The 19404-nt window shown below is 40.2% G+C and overlaps 1 protein-coding gene across 2 annotated transcripts in view; it reads left to right on the top strand.

The window, feature by feature from the left end:
* The window catches only part of relt (RELT TNF receptor), a 63293-nt gene that overhangs the window by 24401 nt on the left and 19488 nt on the right, over window positions 1-19404 (top strand). The window contains exons 1-6 of one of the 2 annotated variants that reach the window (XM_036585677.1): window positions 1606-1820; window positions 4865-4939; window positions 8343-8438; window positions 9782-9966; window positions 11472-11524; window positions 12934-13194. In XM_036585677.1, coding sequence (XP_036441570.1) covers window positions 4895-4939; window positions 8343-8438; window positions 9782-9966; window positions 11472-11524; window positions 12934-13194 — 640 coding nt within the window. In that variant the 5' untranslated portion in view covers window positions 1606-1820; window positions 4865-4894. Of the gene's footprint in view, window positions 1-1605; window positions 1821-4864; window positions 4940-8342; window positions 8439-9781; window positions 9967-11471; window positions 11525-12933; window positions 13195-19404 lie in introns of those variants that run through there. The other variant, XM_036585676.1, reaches the window with a different exon arrangement.

The following is a 19404-nucleotide window of genomic DNA, read 5'->3' as shown; positions in this document are numbered from 1 at the left end:
ACAGAGCGTATTAGTTTCAGGTAGCAATTACTGGATAAATCATATTAGTTTCTGAATAATAAATCTAAAGATCAATAACTGAATAATAAGTATGTAGGAGCTGCGCTATGTAGACAAAACACAGTACTGTGATCATATTTCTACACTGTGATTGCAGTTTGCCTAGCAGTATATTAATGTTATTATTTAATGTAATTGTAATGTATTGGTGAACCCTTGCTGAGGCATAACTGAAGGGGAATTTCACCAATTTTACAAAATTTCTGCTAAAAGTAAATCATTAAGATATAAACAAAGTCATTCACAGTGGTGGTGATAGGAACCAGACGTCTGAAGAGTTTAATGCACCTAAAAGCCCCCTCACACATAAAAGATACTGTATGAATTGGTTATAAATACGCAACCAGATGCCTGGGACATTGGTTTATGATAGTTTTCAGGTAGGATTTTGGCCTAAAATATATTTTGTAAGTCTGTTCATGGCGGAGAGGTACAGTTGTAAACAAAAGTTTGGTTGCTCCTGGTCAGATTTACACGTTTTATCAATATATCAACACATTCTACCTCTACAGAGAACACACGTCTGCACATCTGAATTCATAATTACTGTTTGTTTGCTGAATTTAACATATTGGAAAAAATGTGGCTTATGCAAAAGTTATGCCACCTTACATATTATATGTTTGCTGTTTTTTGTGTGTTCTGATAAATAGAAATTGTGCACTATTTAGAAAATGCCATATTTGCTGTTAACTTAGAAAATCAGCAAAATATGTAATTTGATTCAAACATTTACATATGACCGTACATGCAGGGCACTATAAGGCAAAATTGCCCTTTTTGAGATTTACCACTATTTCTTCGCCACCATCATTACATATAAAAGCTCAAAAGATTTGGATAGTAAGTAAAATATAACTCCTATCACCACTGTAAAGAAATCAGAGTCGGTATGTTTCTCTGCAGTGAACCACTTCACATCAGACCACTTTGAATGACTGTTTAAGTCGTAACAGTTTATTTATGCAGACATTTTCAAAAATTGACCCTTTAAATACTGGCCTGCATTACTTTGTGCCAAATTACCTTCCATCCATCCACTGACGCTCCTCTGGAATCTGGCCAGGACGGTCACTGCACAGTAAACCAGTCTTCTGTAATATAAATAAGGTCTATATTGTGATAAAGTTGGGAATTTGCGCCAGGTTTGTGAGATTAGTGCTGAACTAGATCATCAGTAGAAGTGTTGGTGATCTCACTCACACTGCTCCTCTCCTCTAGACACCCTGATCCTCCTGGATTAGTTGAGGCCAGAACTGAATAACAGGATTTTACTCGACTCAGACGTGCCGCAAACACCTTAGCGTGCGCTTGCGTACAAATTGAAGTGCATTCTCTTTCTCCAGCACCTCTGTGTGTGCACTTACGCTCAGATTGTAATGGCATCCTCCTCTGCGTATGAGCTTACTTCGCCCTTTATGACCTGACCACGCTAGAAATTAGACGTCTTCCATTGTCTGTGGTGAAAAAAAACATCTACCAACGGACCAAAGCCCAGCAGGTCCTCCTGCTGAGTCCCAAGTTGAACGGAAGGGAAGGAGAGATTATGCTGAAGTGGGTGGAGCCTAAGTTTGTGGGGGGCGGAGCTGTGGTTTTGAGTGGCGGTATAAGGGATGACAGCTCGTCCTATGTAGGTACAGTGTGCCGGTCTGACACTGTACGCACACAGGCTGCCTGGTGGAGTCGGGTAGTCGCCGTGGTGACCACAGCATCCTCAGTGTGTTGCTAGGGCAACGGGGCACAAGCAGTACCAAGCTGGGGTAAGTGTGCAGCTGTTGGAGGGGTTTTAGTGACTGATTTTTGTTGATATTTATTTAATGACATTTATTTAATGCCAAGTGCTACCAAAGCTGCAGCGTTGGAAACTGAATGACGCGTCTCACCTGCATCTCACCTGCATCTCACCTGCGTCTCTCCTGCGTCTCTCCTGCGTCTCACGTGCGTCAGCTTTCTTCTCCTATTCTTTCCTTCACTCACGGGCCAATTACAGATAAAAGAAACCCAAGTGTCCAGTTGTCACCCTATACTGTGCATCTGCTGTGGACCTGGACGTATTTCAGTGTTGGTTGTTGACTCTTTTGCAGTGTGGATTGCATTATTATTATTATTATTATTATTATTATTATTATTATTATTATTGTTTTATCAGTGCAGTTTTTTCACTTTTTAAAAGCTGATTTGATGTTTAACATAAAAAGCAAGTAATCTGGCTGCTTTAAATTTTAGGTTTAGATTGCACTTCAAACGAGATAGTTGTTCTGTTGAAGGGGAATTCCACCAGTCTTTCAAACTTTCTGATTAAATGGCTAAGATGTAAACAGAGTCATTCAGAGTGGTTTGGTGTTAAAGACTCTGTTCTAGGAAAACTTAATGAGTCAGAATTGTTTACAGTGGTGGTGATAGGAACCAGACGTCCACCTCTAAAAGCTCCCTCACAGAAAGTTACTACACAAAGTGGTTATGAATTTAATGCATAGTGCCTGAGACACTGTTTTACAGTAATTTTGAGAATCGTGACTGAGAGGTAAATGCAGGCAAAATGGTCCATAAAAAAACTTATTTTTCCAGATTTCTCACTATTTTACCATCATTAACATTCCTTATAAAAGCTCAGAAGACAAATGTCGGTTCACTGGAGGTTTTGGATAGTAAATACAATGACTATATTTGTGTAGCAGACATTAATAAGCAAACACTCTGAATGACTTTAAAATGAAAATTTTCTGGCAACTGAAGTTTTTAAGTTCAAACCAGTAGTTTTACTGCTGATTCTGAAAGAGGTGCATTTATTAAGTGTTGCATCGGTTCGGAGAGGCTTTGCTGCTGCATGTAAATGATGATAAAGGAGATATGATCATTTAGATTTGACTGATATTTCAAAACGATGAGCTGCTATATATTTATTGTAGCGCAGAATATTTGAGATGCTGGGTTTCTGCACGTTTTATTCTTTTTATTGCATTTGTAGCCCTATAGAAATAAATCATCGCTGTTCAATGAAAAACATGCCTCTTACTTTTCTGCATCATTGTGAGAATTTCATGATGATGGGACCAATAGAAATGCTCTAAAATTGCTTAGAGTAAAATCTTTCCATTGACTTGCATTGAAAGCAAAGAAGGTTCTTTGCCCTCTCCTGTAAAGTTACCCTATTGGAGGTACTTGTTTTTCTCTGCAATGCTAATCAAGGTAGATCTATTACCAATTTCAACATATATAACTGTTTATGAATCAGCATCAGTATTTGCATTGGCAGATATGTACATGGAAAATATCAGCTGTCAGCATCGGCTCAGAATTCCTAAAGCGTCCCTAATGACCACTTAATGTATGCTGCTGAAGTACATTCTAAGGGAGACTGACCGCTGTGGGTGATGTTTGATGTGGCAGCTGAAATGCATGTTTTGTAAGTGTTCATGTGTGTATCTGACAGTCTTAGCAGCTCAGTATGAAATGTGTGGGTAACACGAGCAAATTAGATTAACTCAGCAGCCCTGCCTCGATTAGAGCATTCCTCACTCTCTCACTCTCTCACTCTCTCACTCTCTCAGTCTCGCTCTATCAGTGCAGCATCACTGTTTCCTTAACTGTACTTTTTCCATGAGGTCTGTTGTGGGGTGGGAGTGGGGGTTTCTCAGTGTGGAGGGTGAGGAGTTTATGGCTGTCCTCACATGCACTGTGTTCTGTTTGGTGTGTGTGTGTGGAGTTGGGGGGATGGGATGGGGGTTTGAAAGTGAGGATCGTGGGAAATGGGGCTCCACTGGTGGGAGGGGGAGAGTAGTGTATATGTGTGATGTCTTCTCTCTACTTCTAGTGTATTTATACTGTAAATACTGTATACTGTTTATACTACTGCTGCTCTTCTCCTTTATCTGTTCTTCTCTTCTCTTCTTCTACTGTCTTCTGCTCTTCTTCTCTTCTTTTCCTCTACTTACTCACTCACTCACTTACTCACCCACTCATTATTCTCTTCTACTGTCTTCTCTACTACTATCTTCTCTCTCACTCACTCATTCACTCACTCACTCACTCACACTCTCTTCTATCTTCTCTTCTCTGTTCCTCTCTTCTGCTCCTTTCTTTTCTACCATCTTCTCTCCTGTTCTTTTCTCTTCTCACTCACTCTTCTCTTCTCTTCTCTTCTACTATCATCTTTTCTTCTGCTGTCTTCTCTTCTGTCTTCTCACTCACTCATTCACTGTCTCACTCACACACTGTCTCTCTCACTCCTTCACTCTTCTATCTTCTCTTCTTCTGTTCCCTTCTTTTACTATTTTTTCTTTTCTTCTAGTCTGTTCTTTTCTTCTACTGTTGTGTTCTCATCTTTTCACTTCTCACTCACTAACTCTTCTCATCTCTTCTGCTCTCTTCTTTTTTTATATACTGTCTTCTCTCCTGTTTTGTTCCACTCTCCTCTCTTCTCTTCTCTTCTCTTCTCTTCTCTTCTCTTCTCTTCTCTTCTCTTCTCTTCTCTTCTCCTCCTGCTTGTGCTGTTTTTAGTAACTGACCATTATGTTGTGTCAGTATAGCACATGTATTATCTAAAAATAGCCCGGCTGACCGAACCGCTGTCCCTCTATAGAGCATCAGTGTGTTTATGTAATGCTTTTTGGCTCTGACTTATTTAGAAGTCCATTCATAGGGGAGCTTTACAGTAAGTGCTGTTTACCTGCAGAGTGCAGCTGTGATGTCACCGTTGTTTCTGACGTCACTGTTGTGTGTGTGTGTGTGTGTGTGTGTGTGTGTGTGTGTGTGTGTGTGTGTGTGTCTCGTCTTCTCATCTGTTCTTCTTCTCCTCTTCCAGATCATATGTTCATAGAGGAATTTGTAGAAGATGATGAGGAACCACCTCTGCTGCTCCGCTCCCGTCTTTCTGATGGTGAGTCTTTCACTGCGGTTCTCACGCTGTTGTAGCCTCACTGAGGAACAAGGTCTTCCACACATTGACTGACAGTTCAGAGAATACACTCACGCTCTCTCTCTCTCTCTCTCTCTCTCTCTCTCTCTCTCTCTCTCTCTCTCACCCTTCCTCATTTTGTCTCTTAATCTCTACTTTTCTGTCTCATTGTCTCGCTCTCTGCCTGTCTATTTCTCACTGTTTCGATCTGTTTTTTGTTTGATGGTTTGTTTTGTTTTGTTGGTTGGTTTGTTTGTTCCTCTTTCTTTCTTTTTCTTTGTTGTTCTGTCTCTCTCTGTGTGTGTGTGTGTGTGTGTGTGTGTGTGTGTATGTATGTATGTGTATGTATGTGTGTGTGTATATATATATGTGTATATATATATATATATATATATATATATATATATATATATATAATATATATATATATATATATATATACACTCAGTCTTTCTCTTCAGTATTACTTTACTATGATCAGCCCGGAAGCTGAGAGGACGGAAAGTAGAAAGTGGAGTTTAGATCATTTAGATTCGCGCTGTGCGGTTTTGAAAGCCACAGCTCTGTCTGCAGTCTACAGAAAGTAGACCATGATGACAGGAAGTGTAACGAGGTTTTTCAGCAGGAGTTTAGTCAGAGCTTCTGAGGCCCTGGCACGTTTTTCTTTTTTCTCTCCCCTGGGCGTTCATTAATGATGCTGATGGTCCAGATAAGATTTTTCACAAATTCGTGTTACAGAAGCAAATTTTATCTTAATTTAGGAATCTTATCTTATCTTACAGCATCTTTTCTTATCTCAAGGTGAGAAATCTTAACTTACTCGACACAAGTCGACAATCAGCTGTCGTGTCTGTTACCTAGCAACCGACCATACGCACACTGCTGAAACGTAAACATGTACTCAAGCTAGTTAGTGAGGTAAAAAAGGTCAAATAAAACGAAAGCATAATACGAATAAAACGAAAGCATGATAAACTGAGAGTTAAGAATACTGTGAGAGCGCCCCCTGCTGTTTATCAGAGAGTCGCCGCTCCACAGTTTCAGTCTCCATTTCCCAAACGCTTTAGCCGAGCGCGCTATTCCTCCTAATAAACAGACACACGTTCAGCTCGGTCTCCTCATTATTCTGGTTATAGTGAACTGTGCTGCCTGTCACTGCACAAAACAATAGAAACAGATGGTTAAACAGAAGTTAGTACAGCTCTGGGGTTTATCTTAAAGTTAGGACAGTATTTAGGAGGTTTAGTCTAGTTAGGACGTTTCTGTAACACTGTTTTCTTATCTGGAGTTAATGATAAGATTATGAACTTAAGAACTGCTGTTCTGTAAGAGCCTCTGTCCTAAATTCAGTCCTAACTGAAGTTGTCATGGTGACTAAGCAGATAGGATAAGATTTCAGACTGAAGAAGTTTCTGTAATACGGCCCCTGGAGCCAATAAGTGGGACACAAAGGCTGCTTTTCCGCATCGAGCCAAGGTTTTCTCAGGGCCATACTGGGCCGTTCCGCGCTGGTCCGGACCGGTTACGGTTTCTGTTTCCATCTGTTGTACCGCTAAATCAGAACCAGGAAATACAAGAAAAATAACATCAACCGCTCGACTTCGCTTCCTCAGGATGTGGTGGAACAATACCGATATAAACAAAGAACCAATCAGCAAATAGCTACTTCGTTACGTCATCCCACCGAATGGTTTTGTGGCCTAGTTGGCTAAGGGTGCCAAAAAAACGGGTTGAGCCCAGTTCTTAAGCGTTCCGCGTCAAACCGTGTCCGTGTGGAAACGCCACTGGAACGGTTTCCCTCCGTGCTCAGAACTGTTCAGCCCTGCAGTGGAAAAGAGGCCAAACATACACAGTAATCCATAGTATCCTTAGGACGACCCTCCATTCAGTTCAGTTCAGTCCAGTTCATGTCAGCTCAGTTCAATTCAATTAACCCCTTAAATCCCAAGTTTATTACATACCAAGGCTTATTACTCAGTAACTACAGGGACTTCAGTGCAAACTGGCTGAGCTATTCTTAGGTTATAGAAGTGTGTAATAAAACGTGGGGCCTGCTGGTGGACCCTGGCCATTTAAGGGGTTAAGTTCAGTTCAGTGCAGTTCAATTAAATTCAGTTAAATGTTAAGTAAACTTAAATTTGAGGGAGGCTTAAAATAGAAACCACAAAAAAACATAGGATCACATAGTAAAACATAGGGTAACACTTGTTGTTGGTTTATGCCATAAACATGTCATGGCAGATATCATATGCTGTCATAACCATTGCCTGTAATTGTCAGGACAGCTAAATACACTCTTTAACGGGTTCTTTACCAGAGAAAATGGCTTCATATAGAACCATAAACACTCAAAGATCCCTTTGTATGATTAAATGGTTCTTGGCATCATGAAATGGTTCTTCAGGTTGATGAAGAATGTGCTGTACATGGTTCTATATAGAACCTTTTTGAAAATGGTTCTGTATAGCACCCAAACAGGTTCTTCTATTGTTACATTCTTTAGAAAGACGGTGCTTCAGAGATTCTTAACTAAAGAAAATTGTTCTATATAGAACCATAAGCACTCTTGAAAGAGTTCCTCAGACTGATGGAGAATGTGTTGTGGATGGTTCTATATAGAGCTTTTTTGAAAAGGGTTCTATATAGAACCAAAAGAGTTTTTCTGTTTTTACAGTGTCACAACAATAGAGGAACCCTTTTTGGTGCTATATAGAATCGTCTATAGCACATTCGTGCACATTTTCCATCTATCTGAAGAACCCTTTCGTGATGCAAAGAACCCTTTAATCACGCAAAGGATTTTTGAGCGTTCATGGTTCTATACAGAACCATTTTCTTTACTAAGGAATTCTTAAAGCACCATCTTTTTTAAGAGTGTAACAATAGAAGAACCCTTTTGGTTGCTGTATAGAACCCTTTTCAAAAAGATTCTATATAGCACAATATACAGCACATTCTCCATCAATCTGAAGAACCATTTCATGATGCAAAGAACCCTTTAATCATGCAAAGGGTTCTTTGAATGTTCATGGTTCTATATAAAGCCATTTTCTTTACTAAGGAACCCTTAGACAGCATCTTTTTTAAGAGTGAAGAACCCTTTTTTACGTAATGTTTTAGTTTACATTATATTTTTACATCATTTTATTTACATTGTGGTTCTGTGCTTCCACCGTTTTGCTGTTTGTTTCGCTGTCAAGATAGTGATGTATGTGTATATACATGTAAATGTGGGTGTGGAACCGTGTTGGGTTCTGTTTGTGTATGCAGGTGTAATTCAGTGCATGTATAATGGTGGAGGGACATTGTGGATGTGGGTGCTGTCGGCAGATGTGGGTGTAACAGAGTGCGAGTGCGTTATGATGATTCCTGTTTGTTTGTGTAGCTGCTGGGTCCATGGGGGGCTCTGGCTGGACCGCCGTGTCAGTTGGGAGAGGAGTGTGCATGTCTGCGCTGTCCAGCCGGACAGGAGCCGTCTACGGTGAGACACACACCCCGACAAACAGTCGTGCCAAACTTTGGACCCCCGACCTCAACGTTTTGTTGATTTTCTAAGTGAAAAGAAGTTAAAACATCCTCTACAGAGAACATACTTATTTGCTGAGTTTAACATAATGAAAAAGTCTAAAAACATCGTGCCATAACTTCTGCATACAAGATATTAAATTCACTTATTTTCACTTTGAAAATCAACAAAATGTCATTTGATTGGGGTGCACAAACTTTGAATATGACTATATTCCATTAAATCTGTGATTTAGAGTGTAAAATGAACTTAAAACACAAGATAAGTTACTAAATCAACCCAACTCATCCTGCCTAGTAGGAAAGGGCAATAGGACAATTAGGGCTGGGTAGTCATCCACAAAATCCATCATTATTGAGATAAAGGTAACACTTTCTGTGAATGTCACGTTCGTAAGCATCTATAAACATGTACAACATGTTTTAATGCATTAATAAGGAATCATAAACATGGCTATAAATATTGTTAAAAATGCATTGCATGTTATAGCCATGCTTATTATGCATTTTGGATTGTTAACATAATGCATTGTAAGTACTATACATAACAAATTATAAGAGCTCATAAGTGGTATTTGTCCGCTCTAAGTAAAGTGAAGCGTACTGTACTAAAGCCTCCTCCAGTGTTCAGAGTGAGGCTTCAAGTTGAAGTATTTACTGAAGGATTTACTGAAACACTAAAACATTCACAGTAAAGCACATTACAGGCTTCAAATGTCAGAGTTTAAACTAGAGCTGCCATCAGTGTTTTACCCAATGTGGGAAAGGTAATGTACATCACCGTTAGCTCGGCACTAACTTAACACTGCATATCCAATAGAATGCTAGCAGAAATTAGCATTACTGTACTGTAGTGTAGGGATGTTACAGAGTGAAGGGTTCTAGCGCTTGACGTTAGAACTAGTGAGGGAACAAATTACAATGACAGCACTCTACTATCAAGCATAACATGTTATTAACACTACTTATAATGCAATTCATAATGTATAATAAACATGGCTATAAAGTGTAATTCAGTGTAATTCATTTTTATAAATATTTATAACCATGTTTATAACGCCTTAGGAGTGCATTATAACATGTTATGAATGTCTGTATAGATGCTTAAAAATGTGACATTCATAGAAAGTGTTACTGAGATAAATTACGTCATAATATGTCACGGGGTACTTTTCTGAGCATATAGTGGACAGGTACTGACCATCTGCATGTTAGTACAGCACTGTCGCTCTGTGCCTGTATAATTACCCCCAGTGTGTAACGATGTGGTGTCGGATGGTGTGTTTGGCCTGGTTTCAGGCTTGCGGTGAGGTGGAGGGTCCTGATGTCGTGGTGGAGTGTCACGTCTGCCCCCCAGGCACTTTTTCGGACGCCCACGGACCGGAGCAGTGCCGCCCACATGCGGCCTGTAGGAGCTTGAACCGCTGGACTGTGGCCCCGCCCACCTCTCGCTCTGATTCAGTGTGTGGAGCCTGTCTGCCAGGGTAAAGATCTCTAAATGAATACACTCCTGATTCCTGTTGTGGTGCAGATGTTCGCAGCTACCTCAGATGTAGTTGATCATCAAGCCATGTTTGGCATCCAGAGTTTGCTTCTTTAGTTTTGCACTGAAGCTACAATTCTAATGGAGGTAACAAGTAATAGAAGCTTATGTAAACTGATTTGCACTGTGCTGATGGCATCGTACAGACGTCTCAGACAGTGTGGAGTTGATTAGTAATCTTGAGTAGACTTGATTGTGTGGTTTCTGACACTGTATGACACTGTTATATATAAACATGAGGACAAAATACGGTCTTCAGTGCGACCACTGCCGCTACTGTTTTTAGCTATACAGTGTTTTGTCCATTTTTGTAGATAAGTGTGTCTTACACTGTCAGAAAGTACATAATTAAAAAAATTACATAAGTAATTTGAGACTACTTAAAGGGCCTATTAGTGGAACAAACAAACTTTTTTGAAAAAATGAGGTTGATTTAATGTGTAAACATTACCAAAGTTGCAAAACAGACAGTCTATATGTGGAAATGTTGCTGCAAAAACAGCTGAATTTGTTTTAGTGATGTCACAAAAGCCAAAACATTTACATATCCGCCTATTCAGCCTACAGCAGGTTAGCCCCGCCCATTCACATTAACTATATAAAGCGTATTTCACCCTAGACTGCTTTTTGAGTGAGGCACAATACAGGGCAGCCAATCAGAACAGAGCTCATTTACATATTGCTGCTGTCGGAAGAAAACCTCGTATCACCAAAAACATAACTTTACGGGAGAAGCGAAGAATATCGCTGTTGTCGGAGGAAAATCTCTGTATTACACTGTATGTAAATTTCATGATGAATGGACTAAAATAAACGGCCCAAAATTACTTGGGAAAAAGTCTGGTTCCCTTGACTTATATTAAAAGTAAAGTAGGTTTTTTCCTTTTCCTGTAAAGTTACCATTTCGGAGATTTTTCTCCTGACAACAGCGATATACTTTACTGTTAATGTGAGTCAAAGGAACCAGAATTTTTTCCAAATAATTTTGAGCCATTTTTTGGTCCATTCCTTATAAATTTTACACACAATGTAAAGAGCGACAGGCGTTTTCAGATTGTCAAAAACTGAAAAACAACAAAAATGGAGATACGAAGTTTTGTTCCGACAGCAGCGTCATATCCTATGTTTTAAAGGCACAATAACAAAAACTGCCTGTTTTGAATCTAAAGATAAAGAGAGGTCGGAAATGGTCATTTAAAATGAAATATGACTGGTTTTGGAGGGACTTCAGGGGAGAAAACAAAATATGGACACTCGAATATCAGAATCAGTCAGGACGTACATCCCTACTGATTGACTACATTTGGGGTGAGGGGAGATTTGGGCAAGATTGATTTTTGGATGGACTTTTGCCCACTTTTCAGTGTCAGCAGATAAGGTAGCCAAACCTAGTTCGTTCAGTTTGTACTGTGTGTACTTGATTTTAATGGGATTGTTTTTGTTCAGGTTTCACCCTGTGGCTCCCCGGAAAGGTTCCACCCTGCCCATCTGCGTGACGAGTGAGTGTTACTTTTTATTTTTTTTTATAATTATTATCTGTGTCACTTCAGATGCGATTACACCCTCACCCATATCCACTCTGTCTGTCGGGTTTTTATTCCAGCACTCCACCATACACACACTGTATTTACAAATACAAATGATGAGTAACTGACCAAAGACACAGTGTGTGTAGTGTGTAGACACACTGCACTGAGTGTACAGAGAGCTGGAGGAAGTGTAGCATCTGTGACATGATGGAGCCCACCCCAAACTCTTAGCTGCACACGTGGCACTGCCTTAATGCAAAGTATCTTTTTCTAAAATCTGCACATTTTTTTCTTCATTTCTTGCTCTTATTTATTATTTATACGCTACCCTGAGGTAGCCAAGCTGAATGCCAGGTGATAAAAGGAAAAAGCTTTTATGGTAAAGCTCCTGTCTACTCATTTTCAATCAATTTTGTGATGTTTTTACTCTTAACTGGCAGTTAAGACACAGTGTCAACAAAAATGACCTTGTGACCTTAGGTTTAGGAGCACAGAAGCAAGTTAGCTGTTGGTTAAGTTATAACGTTAGTGCTGAGCTTTCAAATATCGAAGGTCCCACTACATTAAAATCATTTTTTTTTGTTTTTTTACGTTGTGAATGGGCTTTAACAGTCCAGCCCCGCCCTCGATTGGTATCTGCTATCAGCTGATCTTGCCGAAAGGTGATCAGTATCAGCCCCAAAAACACTGATCGGTCCGTCTCTGCTTGAGGCTGATGTTCTGCCTAAAATAGTGTTGCAGTTAATGTGTCTGATTGTAGCTTCCACATAATTTAAGGTGAAACGAGAAGTGAGAATATGAAGCTAACGTGCTCTAATTTTCTCACCTTCATCTAATCCCTGCCTGCTGTGCAAGATTCGGGTACAATCAGCAAACCGAAGCTGCACCACTTGGGACAGGGGGCGCTAGTTTAATCCCTATATTACTACAGATATACACTTGGATGTCACATTGGCATCCTCAAGTGTCTGCAGCAAAAGTGTTTTTGATAGGAACACACTGACCTACATACATAAACATTGTGAGTAGTTGCTTTGTCTGGCTTAAAGGGCCCATATCCTAAATAAAGTGGGTTTATACCAAAAGCAGTCATCATTTATTTCCACTTGACCTCTCTTTATCCTGTACAATTAAACAGACTGTTTTATTACTGTGTCTTTAAGACTGATTTATGTAAATGAGCTCTGGTCTGATTGGCTGGCCTCTGTTATGCATCATTTAAAAAGCAATCCAAGCTGAAACACTCCTTATAACTTCAGCGTGAATAGGTAGAGCTACACACCTGTAGGCTAAATAGGCATTTTCATGATGTAGCTTTGTTTTAAGATCAAAATCTTGAAATCTAACGATATGTTTTGAAACTCTCTCTCGCATTCCAGCAGCGTCTCTGAAGCGTCTGAAGCGCAATGCGGGTAAGAGCGCCCCCCACGGGACTGGAGTTGGTGTTGCGAATGCCACTAACGTGCGCAGCCCTGAGGAGAAAAGTACAGAGTACGCAGTGTTTGCTCTGGTGCCCATCTTCTGCGTAATGGGGCTGCTGGGGATCCTCATCTGTAACCTGCTGAAGAAGAAGGGCTACCAATGCACTGCCGAGAAAGAGGCTGGAGACGAGGAGGCAGCAGCAACACCGCAGAAAGAAGGTACACACAAACACACACGGTTAATCATGTCCCTTTCACAAGATGGTTTTCCGCAGTGAGGGCCGTGTTGGTCAGCGTTTGTAGCGTTAGGAGCCGTGTCTCACCGGTGTACGTTTCTGAATGTGGGCCATGTAGAGAGAGTAAATTCACTGCTATGCTGCCAATTACAAGACACACTAACAGTGCAAAAACTACTCTATACGGTAAAAATTATTATTGGTTATTATTCTCATTCCCAGGGTTTAAAATATAAGGCAGTGATTGCTACTTTCACAACAAACCTGCATGTGCAGGTTACCAGCTAATACCCACTGTACTATGACAGACACTGGCTTTTGAACTTTATGTTGGTAACAGTCTAGATGGTCCTTTACTTCTTTGGCCTGGAGAACACAACATACACGTTTCTACTAAGCAGATTTCAGATGAGCTTGAGCCCAGAGAAGTCGGCGGCGTTTCTAGATGTTGTTGACGTATGACTTCTACTGGGCATATTACTATCATCATGCATTTATAGATGCAGCTTTGAACAGTGTTTCTTGACATGATTTGTCAGTGCATTCCCAAGCCCATGTGGTGATATCCATCACAGAAGCATGCCAGTTTTTAGGGGCATTCAGTTGTGGTTTTTGGCCTTATTTTATATGCAGATTTTTCCATATTCCATTAATCTTTTGATGATATTATGCACTGTAGGGGGGTGAAATACCTCAAATCCTTGCAATCGCTCCTTAAGGAACAGTTGGATTATTTGCTAATGCATCCTTGCTCATAAAGGCCTTTCCTGGATGTTCCTTTTATACCCAAGAATGATTACATCACCTCTTTTAAAATGTTTTCTGAACACTTAATAGTGTTAACAGTTTTACAGTGAGCATATATTCAGAGAAAAACAATGACTTTGAGAAAACATTAAATATCTTTTAAATGCAGCTTGTTTAAATGGGCTTAACTACAGGTCAAAGTAGATCTTGTTTTTAATTGCATTTCACATTTCACATAGTGTCCCGACTTCTTTAGAATTGGGTTTGTACGAGAACAGACACGAATAATAGAGATAAGATTTAAATGCAATGCTTATAATTAATATTGCTCTCTTAGAGGCAAATGAGTAACACCAGTAATGTAATTCCCTTTAAGTCAATAACTGTAATGCCATTACTGTAATGTGTTCCTACTTTGTTACAGGAAAAAGTAATTACATTACTTTAACACGTAACTTCACTGCACATTTACATTCAATCAAAATGGCACATAATTCTTAGCTGACCAAATACAGATGTGGACACACAAGTGTGTACAGTGTATACAGACGTACACATACTTCAGTGTGTACATACAAACTGCGCTGAGAATGTTTTGCAAATGTAGATTTACCAACTGCATGTGTTTTCCAGGAAATGCATACATTTAACACCGGCGTGAGAAACAGAAACATTAACTCAGAAATGCGCTTTCCTGTTTTTCCATGTTTGCAGTATTTGTATATATTTGCTCTCTCTAGGAAGTGAGAGTCAACAGCGTTCATTGTTCTGAGAGGCAGATGAAGGACAAGCAGAGAAGCCCAAGGCTCAGTTTTGTGGTTAAAAGCCTCTCTATACATAATCAGGACATAAAATACTGCTTTTTCATGGTGGATGAGGAACTGAACTCCCCTCGTGTGTCACTGTGACTTGGGTGAGACTGTGCATGTGAGTAATGATGATTAAGAGAGGTGATTGTACGACGGGACATTCCTCCCACAGCTGCAGCTGAGGCTCATTCCACAATGCAGGGTGATGATGTCAGGAAGGCCGTGTGGAAAAAGGGCTTTTTCTTCCCTCTTCTGGCCGGAACGCCAGTGAGCGCGCATATGTGTGCACTCTTAAAGTGATACTGATCTTTGTGGGAATGAACTCCGGAAAAACCAACAGCAATACTCAAAATTTGAAAAATGTTTTACAGATTAAAAGCTGATTACAGAAAGTTTGCTCTCTACCTTTTAGGCAGACAGCAGTGCCAAAAGTTGAAAGTGGAAAATTTGTACAGTTTTCAACATTTTTTGCTTCTTTTGTTTTGCGGCTCATGTAGATAACAAGAAATGGAAAGCATGTGGCCGCTACTTCAGCCGCTTTCCAATGCATGGTACTGTCTCGGCTCGACTCTACTTGCTTTTTTGGTTTTCCGCTAGGCAAATCTGGTACCTGGTACCGGGTACTATTTTTGGTACCATCTCTGACTTTGTTCTCAAAGTTTAACGTGGCAGCAATAACCTTACATACTTTCTTTTATCAATGAGTGTGTTTACCGGCTCTCAATATTCTGATCACAGTCAGATTTCTGCAGTTATCTGATTATTCAAATGGTCATGTAAACAGCACACTCTGATTTTTTAGATCGGAGTAAGGTCCAGAAATCTGATAAATACAGCTGGATTTCAGCTCGGTAATCAGATTTCACAGTGCATGTAAACTCCTACTCTGATTTCTTTCGGAGTTCTCAGTCTGAGCATGTGTGAAAACAGACGGTGGTACCAGAAATAAGCGAGCAGCGTCGCCGCGAGACGCAGCAAAACACTTTTAGAGTGACACTGAAACCAAACACATGCTTGACGAAATGAAGGATTTAAATATTCGTCATCTTCTAGATGATGTATGTTCATATTTTTAGGTAAAGTGGCGCAATTTTTTTTTTAAAAAAAAGCAGCGGCATGATGTTTGAGTCGTTTGGCCGGTTGCAAAGCAGAAATCAGATTATTTCCTGATGTAGACCCGGAGTTTTCCCATTGTCTGATTACCCAAGTGCATGTAAACACGTTGTAGGCAAATCTGGTACCTCGTACCGGGTACTATTTTTGGTTCCACCTGTGTTCAGGTTCCAAGCGAGCTGAGCCGATACTAAAGGTGATGTAAAAACGCTACAGACTGCTGATTGGTCGGAGAGAATTGCTTAGCACGTATGCTAACATTAGCTATCAGGTTAGCGTAGCCACTTTAGTCCCCTTTGACCAACCAGAGTCGTCTTGCTGTCTGAACTCTGTAGTTTTTCCCAAACTCTCCTGTTTGTTCCTCAGTCTTTTATCTTGCTGCCATCGGCCTCTTCTGAGCAAAAATCTGTACCCTTTACGTCTCTGCATTTTTATGCAGTGTTGCTATGACAACCAGCTATGTTTAGGGGGCGCTGTGTCTGCAATGGAAAAATGAGTAGCTGATACCAAAAGCGAGAGTTGTACCATGCAGTGGAAAAGCAGCTTTAGTGTCATGCCTAAATCATCACATGCATCACATTACATCTCAAACTGTGTTGAGTTGAACTCTAATGTACTTCTGTGTGGTTTCTGACACTGTATGATATATACCATTATCGCTAAACATGAACCGCAGTTGGCCACGACTCACCTGGCGAGAAAACTGGGGTTAAAAAAACTTGGCCTAGGTGAACTCGTTTGCGTTCCCATGTGTTTTTCCATTCAGGTGAATTGGCTTTTTCTCCAGGCGAAGTTCATTTGCATTCAGTCTGAGCTGCATTTATCGCTGGAACAGGGAGTTAAGTGAAGCCTTAACTGATAAAAATCTGTCGCATGCAGGTCGACAGTCAACAACAACTTCATTACTTTCCAGTGAAATAACACTGCAGGGCTAAATGCTTCTAACAGGATCAGTATCCGTCAGATCTATTAGTTCTCCGATTCTCGACTGACTGCTCGAACACAAAGGCAGTGATAGCTCACGCTGTTCTCACACTTCAGCTGTAGCGACGGACGCGTCTGATCCATAGACAACAGAGGCGGAACAGAGAGAGTTCAAAAGGGCAATCTGCTCTTCCCTAAAATAACTCACATTTACACCCATCAGGCCAGGGGCCTCCTCTCGGGGCAGAGCCAGGCACAGTTTGTACATTTTCCTTCTCTAAGGCTACGTTTACCCAGCAGGTAAAAGCGGCCCAAATCCGATCCGTATGTGACACAGATGTGTGTCTGTGTGTCAGTGTAAACAGCAAAAACACTGACATTTTCAATTCTGATTTGAGATGCTTTCATATGTGGTGCTGAAATCCGATACGTATCCGATCTGCGGCAATGCGACTGTGTCTGAACAGCCAGACTGGAGTTCATGCAACTTTTACATCAATCCAACCCGACATTTGTCATAATTTCACACTGCTGAGGCTCATAAACATTTAGGCTGATGTTTCTGTACCGAAAAATGAGAAGAGACATATTGCAACCGCACTGTGCTCCCAAACGCGGCCGGAGGAGAGCGAGGCTGCAGCGTCAAAAAAAGTTTAAAGAATCCGAGGACACAAACCAAAGAAGTGGCCGTGGCAGAATAACGTGCCCTTTTTTGCGGCGAACTCGAACACATTCTGGGTGATGAGCTCAGCTGTCAACCAGAACTTTATAATCGCTCCTGTGATGCTGGTGGAGACTGAAACTGAACCCTCCGGGAGCGACTGGCGTTCTCTGGCTGTCATGATTGTTTATTTTTGGACGAGCCACGTGAAGCACTGTTCTTTTGCGCATGCGGGTCGGTTTAGGAGCTGATCTGTTCAGACTGATGTCTCATACAGATCACATTTAAAAGATAATCTGAACAGCCAGACAAATAAATCGGATTTGGTGAGAAAATCAGATTTGGGCCACTTTTACCTGCTGTGTAAACGTAGCCTAATACACCTGTTTCAACCTGATTCAGTGATATAACCCGTTTATGTAGTGTTTTACAGTTGAGAAATCACTAAAACAGGGATGCCCAGTACATCAAATGTGATCTACCAGTTGATCACACAGTACACATTGGTAGATCACGCCTCCTTCAAACAGGCTATCAAATTTCAACACTTTCTTACTGCTTTACTAAGTGTAAAAATGAATATTATATTCCATAGACATTTCAAAAAATGGTTCAGTAGTTGATTTTTGTACTTTTGGAACATTAAACAGCTTCATTACACACTTCATACCTTCTTCATACCTTCAATTTTTACTCTGATACGTCTGAAATATTACAGTGAGATGTTTTTAAAGTGTGTGAAAGTGAAGTATAAGCAGCAGCGAAAAACTCTGTCATGCTTTTGCTTGAACAAGTGGCGATTTCAGTCCTCCACCAGATTCTGCACATGCCTGATATGTGACTCATGTTTAACTGCTGACCCAGAAAGCCGCTTTAGATAGAGCTAGTACTTGAGGTTATGGTGGTAGAATGACTGCGGCATGAAATATGACCATGTGGGTAGGAAATTGGAGAGGGGCCATTTTTGCAATATCTCTTTTTCAGGGGTCAACAGGGTCCACTGTAGATATAGGCACATACATATGTGCATAAAGGTGGAGTAGAGTTAACCTGTACTCCAGTAGAAGCATTGTCACTGAAAATACTCCAGTAGAGGTAAAAGTATCTTTCCCAAAAAACAGTGGGAAGAAAAAAAAAGTCTAAAAACTCCTGCAGCACTGAATAACGTATAGAACTGCACTCCTTTGCATGATTAAAGGGTTCTTTGCATCATGAAATGGTTCTTCAGATTGATGAAGAATGTGCTACAGATGGTTCTATGTAGAACCTTTTTGAAAAGGGTTCTGTATAGCACCAAAAAGCGTTCTTCTGTTGTTACGATGTGTTGTTCTATATAGAACCTTGAACAGTCAAAGAACCCTTTGCATAATTAAAAGGTTCTTTGTATCATTAAATGGTTCTTCATATTGATGGAGAATGTGCTATACATGGTTCTATATAGAACCTTTTTGAAAAGGGTTCCATATAGCACCAAAAGCATTCTTCTATTGTTACAGTCAAGCCTTTTCAAAAAGGTTTCATATAGAACCAAATAAAACAGATTTTCCATCAATTTCATGATGTGCAGAACCCATTGATCATGCTAAGGGTTCTTTGAGTGTCCATGGTTCTATAAAGAACCATTTTCTTTACTAAAGAAGAAAAACCCTTGAAGAACCATCTTTTTTAAGTATGTAGTTACATATATTATGTGTGTGTGTGTGTGTGTGTGTGTGTGTGTGTGTGTGTGTGTGTGTGTATTTTAGATGAAAATAAGATAAGATAATCCGGTAACACTTTCTATGAATGTCACGTTTGTAAGCATCCATAAACACATTCATAACATGTTATAATGCCTTCATATGGCATTAAAAACATGATTATAAACATTTATAAAAATGAATTACACTTTATAGCCATGTTTATTATACATTATAAATTGTTAATATTATGCGTTATA

The sequence above is a fragment of the Colossoma macropomum genome, unplaced genomic scaffold, assembly GCF_904425465.1.
Source record: "Colossoma macropomum unplaced genomic scaffold, Colossoma_macropomum, whole genome shotgun sequence".
Taxonomy (NCBI): Eukaryota; Metazoa; Chordata; class Actinopteri; order Characiformes; family Serrasalmidae; genus Colossoma; species Colossoma macropomum.
This window is presented reverse-complemented; position numbering and strand designations above follow the sequence as displayed.